The sequence below is a fragment of the Alligator mississippiensis genome, chromosome 5, assembly GCF_030867095.1.
Source record: "Alligator mississippiensis isolate rAllMis1 chromosome 5, rAllMis1, whole genome shotgun sequence".
In the NCBI taxonomy this organism is placed as follows: Eukaryota; Metazoa; Chordata; order Crocodylia; family Alligatoridae; genus Alligator; species Alligator mississippiensis.
Window position 1 is genome coordinate 66715806 of NC_081828.1, and position 15622 is coordinate 66731427.

At 38.2% G+C, this 15622-nt stretch overlaps 1 protein-coding gene across 7 annotated transcripts in view; it reads left to right on the plus strand.

Moving 5' to 3' along the window:
* The window catches only part of NEK7 (NIMA related kinase 7), a 136795-nt gene that overhangs the window by 106936 nt on the left and 14237 nt on the right, over positions 1-15622 (plus strand). For 6 of the 7 annotated variants that reach the window (XM_019491189.2, XM_019491191.2, XM_059728435.1 and 3 more), the window contains 3 exons: positions 2366-2473; positions 10852-10893; positions 12785-12879. In XM_019491189.2, coding sequence (XP_019346734.1) covers positions 2366-2473; positions 10852-10893; positions 12785-12879 — 245 coding nt within the window. The remainder of the gene's footprint in view (positions 1-2365; positions 2474-10851; positions 10894-12784; positions 12880-15622) is intronic. The other variant, XM_019491190.2, reaches the window with a different exon arrangement.

Sequence of the window (15622 nt, forward strand, 5' to 3'; positions counted from 1 at the left end):
TGCTGGCACCTGCCTGCAGTGCCTCAGGCTAGAAGCCGGGGGGCACTAGAGCAGCTCTCCCTTCACTTTAACAGCACTGAGTTGGGGGGGGGGGTCATGGCCAGGCCCCTACAGGATGCTCTGATTAGGGAGGGATCTCCTCCCCCATTGATAACAGAGCATTTATCAGCGCTTTTATCAGCATTTATCACCCCATCAGAAAACAAAGCCTCTCTTATTAGTTCAAGCTCTTTTTAAACAACTTTTTCCAAGGAAGGAATGGAGGGACATTACCAGCTACTTGTTTATTAGCTCCAAAAAGCCCTAAGTGGAAACTGAGCTGTCTGCCTTTGTCCTGTCTGCCACAGCATGGGCCCTAGCCAGCATGTGTTATGCTAGCCAGTGCTGAGAGGTTTCTGTGTAAGGCAGAGGGGAGGGGGGAATCCCTGATTAGCAGGAAGTGGTGAGGAGGATGGGGGAAGGGGGAAGCCAGGCAGATGCCTCTAGTGTCTGCTGGAGCTCCAGCCAGGGAGCAGAGGGGAGGAGCCAGCTCTGCTGTGGAGCAGAGAACCTTTTATGGGGATGCTGGGAGAGTCTTTTTTAACTTAAACCAGGAAGGGGTCTGCAACATACATTGCATAAACCAGTTTGACCCAAATCAGTTCAGTCTGATACTACATTCAGTCAGTTTTATCTCATACTGGTTTCAGCCATTTTCAAACTGGTTTATGTTCACTGAACATCTGTTCCAGGTTTAAACCAGTTTGTGATCACTTAAACCAGTTTATGTGTAATGTCTGTCCCTAGCCAGAATGCTTTGTGAGTTATTCTTAAATTCCACCTCTTTCTAGGTGGCTATATATTGCCGAGATCCAAATATGCAGGAAGAAGCTCAGATCTTTACCTAATTCTATGATGCCTTGGGATGCATAGTTGGTTTCATGCAGTAGACCCAGCTGCCTGTGCAAAGAGCTAATTTGTATGATCTGTTTGTCTTTTTTAGCATGCATGCATGCGCAAGACCAAATATCTGAAATTACTAACTGCATGGAAATAAAATGTGATCAGAAATTATACTTCATCTCATGAGAATCTTAAATGCCATATTTACTCACATGCCCCATGAGCCCTTTTCCCCAAAAATCAACCCTCAAAATTTTTCGCCAAAAATCAACCCCCAAATAGCTTAAGCAGGGAATGTGATTTTTAATTTGCTGTAAGATGGCTGCCAGCTTCTCTTTCAGGTAGGATACAGGAGGGGCAGAGTCCAGTGTTAACCCTTTCATGGTCACTGTCAAATAAGCTAGTTTTTGACTGAGTAGGCAACACTGAACTTCATCTCTTCTGCTTGTGTCAGAAAGAACCTGGCAGTCATCTTGCAACACTGCCTCTCCATGAAAAAGCTGGCTCTAGGCCATGACTGAAGAAATCCTTTTTTTTCTTTCTTAGTTTTTGCCTTCCAAGAAAAAGATGCATCTCTCATTTGCGGGCCCATGTTATATGACAAAATAGGATAAGTCTAAATAACTCGTTACTAACCCTTTAAATGGTAACATTTCCCAGGGTTCCAGAAAAAAGTTAAATGTGCATAAAATTTCAGGTAAAAAGAAAAACTCAGAGCAGGGTAATTAGGGTTATCAGTTCAAGCTCAAAACTTTTGAGCAGCCTCTGCTTGGAACATTCAACCTGTATAAAGATAAGGTAAATTTTAGGTTGTTAGGAGGCTAGGATTAGGTACCATTTATAAAAATGTTATCATCCCCAAATTGTACAGCAAAGTCTAGAGTTGGGGTTTTGATTGAATGCTGTTTGCAAAATATAACTGCGTGGGATATATAACATTCTTTTTTATTACGTTTTATTAGCCTAGTTCTACTGAAGGAGTTCAAATTGTTTTTCTCCTTAATGAAACTTTGAAAAGTACATTTCTGCTATTCCAGAAAATTGTTTGTTTATTTTATATATATGTCGTGGCGACATGTGCAATCTGATCAGGCAAAGTAATAGAAATGGATTGTAAGGTTTCGTAGTGTGATATTTAAAATGTAAAGCAGTAGTATGATAACACTAAGGAATGTGTCATAGAGCTGTTGTCAGACTATACATATGCTATTGTTTCATATTTAGGATTATTTTATTGTTATGCTTTTCTTTGCTCAATATTTTTTTTGCTTAAATTGCTTCATATTTATACCGTTTCAAAATAAAGTTAATTTGAATGTTTAAAAAATTCCTAAATATACCTTTATTAATTAGTTACAAAGTATTCTAGAAGCTATTGCCATACTTGGCTAACTTCACACCAAAATAAATGGCTCTTTACATGTATTATAGACAATTCATATTTTTATTGCTAACTTACTGCAAAATATGTTTTTCTTCTCAGACATAAAGCCAGCTAATGTTTTCATTACGGCAACAGGGGTAGTAAAGCTTGGAGACCTTGGTCTTGGACGATTTTTCAGTTCTAAAACCACAGCTGCACATTCTTTAGGTAAGATTTTAGTGAAAAAATACTTCATTTTAGCAAGTAATAAAATAACATTGTGTGTGCATACTTGATTTTTGTTTAGTTGTGTTAACACTTTGCAACCACTGTAGGCAAACCTTAGGAAACTACATTGCAGGTCTGTTTAAAACTCGAGTTTCTTGTTCTTTTGCCCTTGGATCATTTAATGCGTCAAATCGTCTTTATATATCAAATCATCCTTATTGAAACAGTGCTTTATAGAGATATAACAAAAATGATATTGAATTGCATCAGTGGTAGAGACTGCACATAACTTTTAATCTACTGTTGGAACACATTGTAATCATGTATAAATTTACATTTCGCCATCATAGAAAACCTGATGCATTTCATGGAGACAAATAGAAGTTAGCTGTTTCCTATGTTCAAACAGAATAAAAACAAAATTTGAAGCAACATTCAACACTGGGGAGGGGGAGGAGATCTCATCTTAAATTCAAGTACAGTTCAGGGCAAGTAGCTGCTGTGGTGCTGACCCCAACTCTGATCTTGACCTGATGGAGACTTTGTGATGCAGAGAGAGTGCTGGGAAATTACACTGGGGGTGGGGTGGGTGGGATGAGTGCAGGGAGATTGTATGGGGTGGGGTGGAGGGAGGATGAGGACACCTCGTGGTGGGGAAGGTGTGTGGGAAGATCATGCAGGGATGGGTGGAGGGACTGTGGGGAGACCACATGAAGGTGGGGAGCGTGTGGAGACTGCTCAGTGTCCAGGGAGAGTGCAAGGAGACCACATGGTGAGGAAAATTGGGGAGCATGGGGAAACGGCACAATGCAGAGTGGGGGAGTGCAGGGAGATTGTATGGTCGCAGGGGAGTAGAAGGGGAGAGACCAGACCAGTAGAGGAGCTGCTTTGGCTCCACCTCTGGCCCCAACATGGGGCTGGGGCCTGAGTTGCTGCTGCGGCTTCTGCCTGGTCAGGACTGGAGCCACTGTGTGCTCTGGACCCTGGCCAAAGCTGAAGTCAGAGCCACCACATCAGGTAAGTGGGAGTGGGGGCCAGGTCCTGGGAGGAAGGTTGGGGACCTTTGGCCAGGGAAGGCAAGTGGCAGGGAGGATGGCACCAGGGGATACAGGCACAAGAAGTGGGACAGATGGCATAAGGACAGGGTACAGGCTGCCTGCCCTCCACCCCTGCCCCTGCTTTCCCTGTTTATTCACTGCTGCTTCTTTCCCCACTGCAGCAGTGGGGGAATGAATCTAAGATGACCTTTCGATAACTAGTTTCCATATATGGAAAGTTATAACAGATTTATTATTTTCCATGTGTTGAATCTAGTTATCTAATTTTATTCCAAATTAGCTTGGATTTGGATAAATTATATGGGAAGTCAAAGTCATATGGGAAAAATTGGTTACATAGTAGCAAGCTAGTTTGGGAAAGCTACATGTTGAGCACAGAAATTCTACCCTCTTACAGGGTTCTGCAAACACAAAATTACACTTATTTTAATTGTGCTTTACAAAATATTTGTATCATCATGTCTGGTATTTGCAGTCTTCCCATCTGAAGACAAATTTCCTTATAACAATCTAGGATGAATGAGATGAGGTCCTTAGGATGTAACTATAAAATACAGGCATTTTTTTCTCCTTTTAAAAAAGGAATGAAAAGAAAAATATTTTTTGAATTCTAAAAATTATAAAAATGCAAACACATGATTCCTTTTGTGATGGAAATTGGATAGTACATGGAAAGTGTTTAAATTATCTATACCAAAGGCATTCTCAGGGAATCCCTATCTTGTGAATATCATTTGAGGAGATCTGGAATCTAGGGAGATTAACTGGACCTCTAAAAACATAGTCATAGCTGCGCAACAGATACTGTTGTATCTGAATATGAATAATGTGAAGAGGAATAGCTCTTAATAGAGTAATCAGTACCTTTTAAAGAGAGAAAGTTGTGGGGAAGGGTCTTACTACTTCTAGTAGAGTTAAATGGTTGTGTGTTATATTAGGTATATCAGTACTATAAACCTTTTGTACAGGTGCATATTTTGAATCCAAAATCTTAAATGTATTAGAAGTGCGAGATCCTGCAGAATTTTCATGAATCCAACTCAAAGACATCCTGAAAAATGGATGGTGAATTTATCTCTAGACAACATAAAGTATCTAGACCAAGGGGGGCCAATCTTTTTGGCAGGCGTGCCATAAATTAGCTGAGGGAATCTATGTTATTTCATATAAAAAAAAAAAAAAGAGGAGAATGGAGGGAATGTTCTTTGTTTAGTTTCCTTTTTCTGGAGTTCAAATTTAATCCGTAAAGTTCCTACCTGAGATTTTGTAGATCACTGTGTCTCTGAAGAGTATTATAGTACTTGCTGGCGTAGTATGTTAGTGACTGGTTCAGGCAGTATTATGGTTTTCTTTCATGTTGCTCATCATAGATTAGGGTCTGCTAATGCTTGTAAAAAATATGGTACACAAAACAACAATGTGAACAAGCTGCAGCGGGAACAAACATTACTTTACTGTGTTTGCAGAAACCAGTAAATTTCTAATCTACCATGCCATAGAGGAGGAGCACAAGTCAGGGAGAGTTCGTCTGTTCCTTTGAGTTATAAATCAAAAACATAGGTAAGAAAAACAATTGCTTCAGTACTTTATTTTTAGGTTCACCATAGGACATCAGTTATACAGGGCTTGGAGACTGAGCTAAGGTTCAAAAGGATCCTTTTAAAGGCCTCTCTTACAAACAGAAATCAGCAGGGAAGAAGAAAACAGATACCTTTTTTTAAACTCAATTTTATTTTAAAGCTGGATTTTGTTGGTAGCACTGGGGAAGAGTGAACCCCAGGAAATTATCCTGAACTTTTTAATTTAAAGTAAGTCTACACTGGAAACACATCAGCACTTTACTTACTACTTAGCACCAGTGTTAGTACACTAATTTATCATATCACTTTTATGACATTCTTGATACAACTGATATTTAGCAACAAAAGATTTCTCATGATACCTCTGATATGGTTTCCTTTGACTCTTTCCTTGAAAGTAACCCTTTTTTTCCTCTCTACTTCCTTCCACAGTCCTTGTAGCCCAAAAGAAATTACAACTACAGGAATTATGAGCTTTGTCCATACGCTAATCTCAGAGATATGAAGAAATTTCCAATACTTATCCATTATATCTGTCGATTATGAAGAAAGTCCAATAAATAAATTACATTTGCCAAAATATTCAAACTTCAAAACAGAGCTCTTAAAACAAGTTGCAGTAGTTATAGAGGCTTGGCTATGAGTAGTTAGTATTCTTTTAACTCTGCATGCATTCGTATCAGAATTAGATATAACTTCTGCATCTGCACTGACTAGAGAGATGCTTGAGAACAAGGACACACTTTCTTAATTTCTCTTTATGGCCTTTGATGGATGTACTGACATTTAATTCCCTCCTTCCCAATACACAGCTGTAATATTGGAATCACCCTGTGTTTTAAAAATAGGTAGTTAATGTTGATTTCAGTATGCTGCCATTCTGTTTTCCTTTCTGAATTCCAGCTAGAGAGAGCTGCACATCTTAAAAGCAGAATTTATTAATGGCTTTGGTGGCAGCTCATAAAGCTTAGCTATAAAAAGAAGAATTCAGTATAAAGGTAATATAACCCTTCAATTCTTCCATGGCATGTTTTTGGTGGCTGCTTTGCTCTTTGCATACAGCAGACAGTTGTCACTTGCATGGCTAGAGTGCCCTCTTGGGGGCAGAGAGGAAGGTCTGCATGGTCTCCATTCCTTGTAAATCCCTTGATCTACTGAAAGTGCAGTACCCTCTGCATTGAGACCACAGTAACTGACCATGAAAACTTTTCTGTCAGGAACTCCAATATACTTCCATTAAAGTGGGTTATGTAGAGTCAAAGTGGACTACAGAAAAGATGATACAAATGCACTTGACCCTGCTCTCCTTGCATATGGATCTCAGGACCTGTGGAGAATCTTTTCTCTTTCTTGTGGGCAGGAGCAGATCAGAGTGTATATGATCCACCAACCAGCCTATAATTTGTCACAGATAGCCGTCTCATATTATGTTTGAGGCCAGTAATTTATGGCTTTATTCATCTCCTTCATTAGAGGAGCAGTTTGGAGGCTGTTCATAAAATAGAAAAATCAAAGATACAGTTCTTTAATATGTAAATTATAGATATTAACAAATATCCAAAAAGAAATTGGTGTGTTCTTACCCGTAGCATGCACACACCAATCTAATAGATTTATTTTCAGGACCTCTGTGATCTAGTTTGACTCCTTAATAAAATAGACCAAGTGCGGTTGAACAAGAGTTTATCTTAGAAACTACCTGGTCTTGATTTAAAAGATGCCAGTGGTACCACAGTGTTTGTTATTCTAGTAGTTAATTAGAACCTTCAGTTACCAAATTTTTGTTTTCTGTGTAAATAAATGATGATCATATCATTTTTTTATACATGATGTAGACTGAGCTCTTGAGTCTTTTACTATGTGATATTCTAATCACACTCACGGTTCTTCTCTACAGCCTCTCTGATCTTTCCCGTTCTTTGAATTATGGACACTATTAATGGACAGAGTATTCCAGTAACTGTTATATTGGTGCCAAATGCAACAGACATCCTACTTTATGTTCTCCTGATTATGAAAGGATCATAGAATTTCAACATGTTAACTCTGTTGCCTTTAGCAACCAAATATGTATCTCATAAAAATATTACTAATTAATTTGTTTGACTTGATCTGTTCTCTGTAAATCAGCAACAGCATTTATAAATGCTGAATCATAGAAAAATAAGGCTAAAAGGCATCTTCAGAGGTCATTGAGTCCCACCCTGTGCACCAGCGCAGGATCATCTCTACCTAAACCATCCAGGGAAATGTTCATCTAACTGCTATTTACAGACTTCCACACCTCTCTATGTAATCTGTTCCAAAATGTAATTACCTTGATTCAACCTATATCTTCCTTGTTGCAGTCTAAACCCTGTACTTCTTATCTTGTTTCCTATGGTCTCCAAAAGCAATCGATTCCCATCCTCTGTATAACAACCCTTTTACTGTTTCAACACTTTTCACATGCTCCTCTTCTCCAGTCTAAATAATGCCAGTTCTTTTAGCCTGTCCTCGGGTATTATGTTTTTAAGATAATTTGTCTCTTTTTTGCTTTTCTCTGGACACTTTCCAGTTTATCTACATCTTTCTTCAAGTAAGGTGCCCAAAACTGGGCACAATATTGGATGTGAAGCATCAACATTGCTGAATGAAGTGGAAGAATTGCTTGCTGTGACTTGCGCACAATATTCCTATTAGTGCCTCCCAGCAGGCTTTTGGCTTTTCTGTAACAATATTGCACTGACTCACATTTGGCTTGCTATCTGTTATAAAGCCCAGATCCTTTTCTGAAGTACCCCTGCCAGTCATTCGCCATTTTATATCTGTACATTTGATTGATCCTTCCAAGGTGTAGTCCTTTGTACTTGGCCATACTGAATTTAATCTGATTTATTTCAGACCACTTTTCCAATTTATCAAAGTTGTCCTGAATACTAACCTGTCCTATAAAATGTCTGCAGCTCCTTCCAACTTGCTGTATTCCTTAAATTATGTAAGCATACACTCAGTTCTGTCCTCCAACTAATTAATGATGTTATTGAATAGTACCAGATTCAGAATAGACACCTGGAAAATTACTCCTATTTTGACACTGAGCCATCGATGACCAGGGATCCTGGTTTTGCTGAATTAAAAAAAATCACAAATTCTCTGCTAACCCCCCCCCCCAATCCATGTTTAAAATTGAAGCCCCCCCACCCCCCCCGCCCCCAGCTCCCCTGGCCCTGATGGTGCCCCTTACTCCCCACCCATAGCCCAAACAGCCTTGCTGGTGCCCCTCACCCCCCACCTACAGCCCCTGCTCCCCCAGCCCTGCTGGAGGGGGCCCCCAGCTGCCAGGGCTACGAACCTGGGTCCACAGTCCCCTGCCTCCACTCCCCACTGCAGGGGGCTTGGGTGGGACGGCTCCCGCCACTGTGCACACTCCCAGAGGGAGGGGGGACCCATGCCCCCCAGATCTGTATCTGGGGCAGGCGTAGGCTGCGGGCTTGAGCTCCCACACTGCTTCTTCCACCCACAGCCTCTGGAGTCTGGTGGGCATGACTCAGCATGGCTGGGCACAGTGGGGCTGCATGGGGATCTCTTTCCTGCTGCTTGCCCCCCTCCCCACTGCCCCGACGATGCACCTCTTGTGCATGGGTCTGCAGTGAGCGCAGTGGCACAGGGCTGCACCCCTCAAAGCAGCGGCAGTCGCTGGAGGCACGTTGCCAGGGCAGTGGGGGTGGGGGGGTGGGGGAAAGCAGTGGCAAGGAGATACTTGCACAGCCCTGCTGTCCCCAGCCGCACCAGGTGGTTCTCACCAGGCTCTCGAGGCCCCAGGGGAGAGGAGGGAAGAAGGGTGGGAGCCCAAGCCCGCAGCCTGCACCAGTCCTGGGTACAGATCTGGGGGGCGCTGGTTCCCCCTGCTCCCCAAGAGTGTGCATGGCAGGGAGGAGCTGACCCTCCCCTTCCCCTGGATGAACCACCCACAGCCCTGTCCTGTTCCCTGCTGGGGCCCTGCAGCCATGCATTGTGGCCCTAAGCCCCACCTCAGCCCTGACCAACTCCTTCTCTCCCCCACTTACCTGCTGGAGCTGCTTTACAGCCTGCCTGGAACCACATGCATGTCCGTGCACATGGCGCCCCCTGTCTCTTTGCATTCCTCCTGCTCTCTAGCAGCCTGCAAGGAGCCTATTGCAAAATGGTAAAATCCATGGGTTTCTCTTGTAAAACAAGAAATCCACGTTTGCTTCTGGTAAAAGGTAGAATCCATGGTTTACTCCGTTTTTCTGTGGGAAACGAAAAATCCGGATCCCTGTTGATGATTACTCTTTCAGCATGATTATTTAATGATGTATGCTCTCGTTTTATAGGAATCTCAACTAGACTACATCTCCTTAGCTTTATGAGAACATCTTGGGAAGCTGTGTCAGATACCTAGCTTAAGGTTAAGCTATATCACATCCACTGCTTCAACAAAGTTTGCAAGGTTAAAAAAATCACAGTCTTTTTCAATATCAGTACTCATGATGAAGACCTCTTTTGTTCTTATATTTAAAAGATTGAGGAAGAGAGCATGTTTTAGTTAAATTATTGTTACTAGCAATGAATTGCAAAACAAAAAATCTCTAACATTCTAATTGCAATGCCTTACAAATAATCACATTTTTTTTTTGGTTTATATCATGAACCAAACTGGTCTGAATGTATTATAACAATATTGTCTACATCATTAGGTATCTTATATGAATTCAGTGAGGAAGAGTTTATGCTGTAATATCTTTGCTTTGTTGTTCTTGCTGGTCATCAGAGGCTTCTGTTTATATTGCAGCTAAGGTGTTATACTAGGCTAAACTCTGTAAAATGCCAGCATTTGTACTTCTTTTTCCTTATCATCAATCTTTCACACTCGTATCAAACCCCTAATGTATCAGTGAGTTTCCCAGAGCTACTGGTTAAAATTACCTTTGCTTTTGGTAAACTATGAACCTTCAAACCTGAGTGTTTTCAGCTGCCCCCTGCGGATTCTGTGAAGCCTCTTTCTGGCACATTACTCACTGCCAGTTACTTGCTTTATATCTTAGAGCAACAAAAACTGCATATCTGTAACCTGTTAAGAACCAGATTACTTTTTAAACTTGTTTTTTTTCCACATTGAATTAATTGTGCCAAAGGAAAGTATATAAAAATACTAAATCATAGTATTTTTAATAGTGGTAAAATATGATTGAAAATCTGGGAAGTGGTGTTTCCCCTGGAAACTGTGAGCTCAGCTATGTTTTAAAAGTTGTACAAGAAGGATGATAAAAGTATGAAAGGTGCTACAGTATATCAAGCCAAACTGTTGTTTAATTGCCATTTCCAGTTTTCATTTTCTGACAGCTGGGGTTTTTTTAATTATTATTTGAAAACTTTATGTGGTACCTTGAAATAAAAGACACTGTCAAATACAGTACTTAGGTTGTCAAAATACCATCATTAAATGCACATGCTTTAAAAATATTACTATTGAGAATCTCAGTTGGAATAACAGGCTAAACATTTCAATAAATCAGTATCGCTTCTTTTTCTGACCGTTTTATTGATATTTGTGTCTATAAAACTCGCACCATAGCCCTTACCTTCATAGGAAAAAGTCAATCCCTTCTTGACCATCCACTGCTGTGAGTAAATATGAACCATCCCGAGAGGTTCAGTGGTTTTCACACTACTCCATCATTTTGAGATGCTGTTTTCCACCTCCCTACCCATTTTAAACTCTTGATCTTTTTTGCAGTTGACAGCTGTGATGATCCCATATTCAGGCCAATGCTAAAAGGTATTTTGTGGAGCATGAGCCAACACCCACCTATTCTTGAAACTTAAAGTTCCTTTTTAAATACTTACAGGGCCAGATCCTCACTGAGAGACGACATATGGCCTGTGTCTCTGTGTATCTGGAAAAAGGTTGTGTTTGTTCTCTGTCGGTTCTGATCTATTTTGTGATTATTGGTGTTGTTCTCAAAGTTGTATTTCCACCCTTATCAAAACCATGAATTACAGCAGCCATGGCCTGACTGTGGTAAGATAGTACTGACATATCTCTAATTTGAGAATTAGAATTTATACCTTTAGAAATCCTAGAAATGCTTTCCTCTGTTTCTGAAAAAAAACCTATGATTTACTTTGAGGACCCTTAAAAAATACATGGTGTATCATCAAGGCAAGCACAATAAAATAAAAGTTCACACATTTGGAAATGATTCAATAAAAATATTGAGTGAGCTTGTGCACTCTGTAAAAGCAAAAAAATTCTGCCTTTAAACTATACAATAAGCCTTGATTATTCAAATGCTTTTTCTTCAAACTTGCAGTGGTCCATATTATAGCTGTATCCCATTTCCAAAATTTGTACTGATAATTTGTGTTGTAACAAAATTCTAGTTCAGAAATGCAGAAGCCAATTAAATATTTTTCTTGTAATATGTGTTCCCCAAGAAGTTCAAGTGGATAGTCTGAATTTTAAGTCTAATGTTACTGTTATTTGATATACCAATTTATATTATCTACTGATTTATCAGATACATATGCTGTAATGGGCTTGATTAATTGAACGTGCAACTTACTTATACAAGTTTGAATATTTTAGTAAGCATTCCAGCAAAATTCAAATAAAAATGAGTGGACATTTGTGTCTTTTGCTGGCTGAGTTTGACTGTATTAATTTACCCGACCAATTTTGCAGAGGGATAAGGAATATTTTTCTTTAACTTTTCTTTTGATCATTACCCTTCAGGCAATACTGCATTTTGAAAAAGAGTTAATTAGATATTTTTAAAGAAAGGAGTTTTCATCAGAAAATGTGGTATCATCAAAATGGAAGAGTTTCATGGAAATATATATCTATATATCTATTTTGATAAACTTCTGGCTATTTTTAATGAAATCTGAGTGGCTGTTGAAGGTCTCTAGAAGACTGCTCCAGGACTGGAAACTCCAGGATCTGTGACTGAGTCAGATCTGCCTTATGGATTACCCCAAGTCTGCTATAAAGGTTGGGTGGCTAGAAACTCCAGCTCTGCAGCAGGTGCCCATAAAATCCCCTGTAATTTGGGGGCTTTCAGGGCTTCCAGACCCTTGTTGTGGAGCCTGTAAGTCCTGGCTACCAAACTTCAAGATCCTTGCCTTCCTATCAGAGGCTTGATTTTGTTTTCAGATCGCCATAGCAAAATGTGTCAGTTGTCTTTATAAATGTATGTGGTTTTATTTTAGGAAAAAAGGGAAAAAATATTTCTGGACCTTTTAAAAAACGTTTTTCATCTCAAAATAGAATAGTTTTTAGAATGTTGTAATTTCAGCCAGTTCTAATTTATAGGCATTTAAAAAGGGAAGAAATGTTTTATTGAAGATAAAAAGTTTAGAGAGATCTCATATCTATTTTGTGAAAGTTTGCAATTTGGAAGCTATTTAAATAAGCAGATTTCAATTTGTTTACAGTTTTTAAATTAGAGATTGTCTTTCAACACTTCATTGAAATGGCTACATTTTTGTTGGTCTTTATCACTTCAGTTACATTATCTTCATCTTCAATTAAAAAAAAATCAATTGTATCATTAGTATTCATGTATATAAAGATACAGAATTTTAAAAACCATCTAACATTTACAATTGCATGGCATTTCAGCATAACTATTTTTTTCATTCAAAAAATGCTTCTACATTTATTGCAGTGGGTACACCTTATTACATGTCTCCTGAGAGAATACATGAAAATGGATACAACTTCAAATCTGACATCTGGTCTCTAGGCTGTCTGCTGTATGAGGTAACATAGATAAATCCAGTAAGCTTAATATGTTCATGTACTTTTGGTTTATAAAATGTATCAGGTATTTTTCTATAATCTATAAATTTTGCTTCTTATTGAGAAGTTGGTTTTAAGTCATGCAGAAGTATAGATAACCTTATTTTTATATTCAACAATGTGAGCTCTTGCAATAATTTTGAAATACAAGATGCATTATAAATGACCTGCTCAAGACCTGCCTTTTAGTGAACTTTCTGAAGAGGTTGACAGTAATTTGTTGAATATCAGGTCTTCAGGCTTAATTCTGTAAGGATCATAGACTTGAATGGGTAATGAAAAGCTAATATCCTCCACACATTTTAACTAGTTTTAGTTAAACTCAGTTTGAAAACAATGTATATATTAAATGAATATGTAATATAACTGATAGTTGTGTGTGCAGCTAACTAATGTTAATGCTATTTTTGTATATTTCGTTCATTTCAAATGTTCTGAAATCTAGCTTCAGTGATAAAAAAAATCAAACTGCAATACATAAAAGTTTAACTGGTTTAATTTTTATAGCTTAGTTTTATTGCACAGGTTAAAATTACTATCTTGTTTTGAGTTTTCCTTGCTTACAACTAGTGCAATTAGTCAATTTTTTAATTCTACAATGGAGATGCAAGTTAGGAAACTCACATGTTTTTAATGAGATGACAAAGTAAAAACATAGAACATGCTTCAATTTAAGCTAATGAGAGAGGCTTGCAAGATTGGCTCCCAAGGCAACTACATCCTCAGTCTTTGCAGCATATTTTTTGTAGATCTGCAAATAAAAACTTATAATAAGAAGAAAAACCTTGCCTACTACATCACTGAAAGCAACTACATCTCTTTGCCTTGTGCCTCAAAATAAGCCTTCCCATATTTAGAATCAAAACTTATCCCCAGGCTGGTGTTCAGTTTGGCTGGTCAAAATTTTAACAGTAAGAGAATTTCAACTGAGTCTGTTCAGGAAGCAGAGTTGCTTCTTAGGCTTTCCTACTTTAGAGTGCCCAACCAAAAATCCAAAATCCACTCTGTGTAGATTCAGGTTGAGGTAATACACTACCTGCCTCAGTGATTCAGCAGTCTCACTTAAAGTTTTCCAGAAGGATCAACACCTGTGAGTAAGGTAGGATATTGCAGGAAATACTTTTAGTCTGTTACAGCTATAAATAGTATATGACTTCAAGGGAAGTTACTTCACTCTTTTTGTATTAAATATCTTTTATGTTTTTGGTTGATTAATTCATTGCCATTATTATGAAGAACTCAGTGCAAATAAGCTGTATTCTTGCCCCATAGATTTCAAGTCATCACACAATGTTATTGTTCTGTCACTGGGACTGTTCACAGGAGTAAATATATCACATGTGATAGCATTTGAAACATACATCTGAAACAGGATCACTATCCTATCCCCTATCACTGTTCACTGTATATATTCAGTACAGAGATGAAAGTGTTTACACAAATACAAGTGTAAACAATAGGAAATCCCATTGCAGGATGAGGGCCTTGAGAATATTCTGATGTCATTAGCTTTCCTGGTAACTTTTGGAAACTTAAAAAAAAGCTTACTTATTGATAAACAATAAAAATATTGAATAAATAATTACCATTAATTAGGCTTTAAAATTAATTTATAATCCAGAACAAAAAGTTACCACATTGGAATCAATGTGATTTATTGCTCACAAAAACTCTTGTCCCTAAATAGGCCTGTTGGTACTGTATGCACTGTATATAATACAGTATATGCATTTGGGGTTTTTATATTTTTAGGGTGGCTACTTCAAAGTTATTATTATGAATCCTGTTTGAAGATTATTTCCATAAAATAGATACCAGGCTGTGGTCTTGTTGAAAGAGAAGCTGTATCTTCATCTCTAATAAGCTAGGAAATGCCTCCTTTTGAATATTTTTTATTCCAGTGATTATTAGAGTTTCCATATGGCACTAGATTATTTTCAGTAGTTTAAAAAGTTTAAATACTGAATTAGTATTTAAATAAGATATGGAGAGAATGGAAAAATTGGTAGATTTCTTATACTGCAATTATAAAATACATATTTAAATGTATCTAAAAATCTTCAAAATGTAGCTTAGTTTTGTAACATGTTATGCTGCTTTTTTGCAGTTATATTATGTTTTTGATACATTAAGCATGCTAGACTGGTTATAATGTGTTGATTGATTATAATTTTGTTCCTTATTTATGGGGGGGGGGGGGCTTGAGAGTCTCTCAAGTTATGGGCTAATAATTAGCATTTTCATGTTTTTAATATAATTGCAATTTTACATTTTCCTCTCAGCAGAATTCTCCAAATTAACACAGTTCAGTCTGTTCTATACTGTAAAATAAATATGAAGACTAAAGGAGTTTAATAATAACTGTTACCTATCTCTTCAGCTCTTCAAGTTTACTTTCTTTATTAGGGGTGCTTAACCATTGTTTAAGCTTGTTGCATGCTGAAATTGAAACTTCCTTTAAAATAAAATTGGGTTTAAAGGTAACTCTATCTCATTCCCTCTGCCTCTTTGTGCAACATATTTTGCGTATAATTGGCATTTTAAAGCACTTATTGTATTAATTTTATCTTTAATTCTCAGCCTTTTGGCTAAGATCTATTGGAATACATTTTTGGATCCTTTTCAGTTTAGTTGGGGGTGGGGGGAAGATAACATATTCATGACCTCTCAATAAAGATGTAATTGACATTACATTTTATGCATT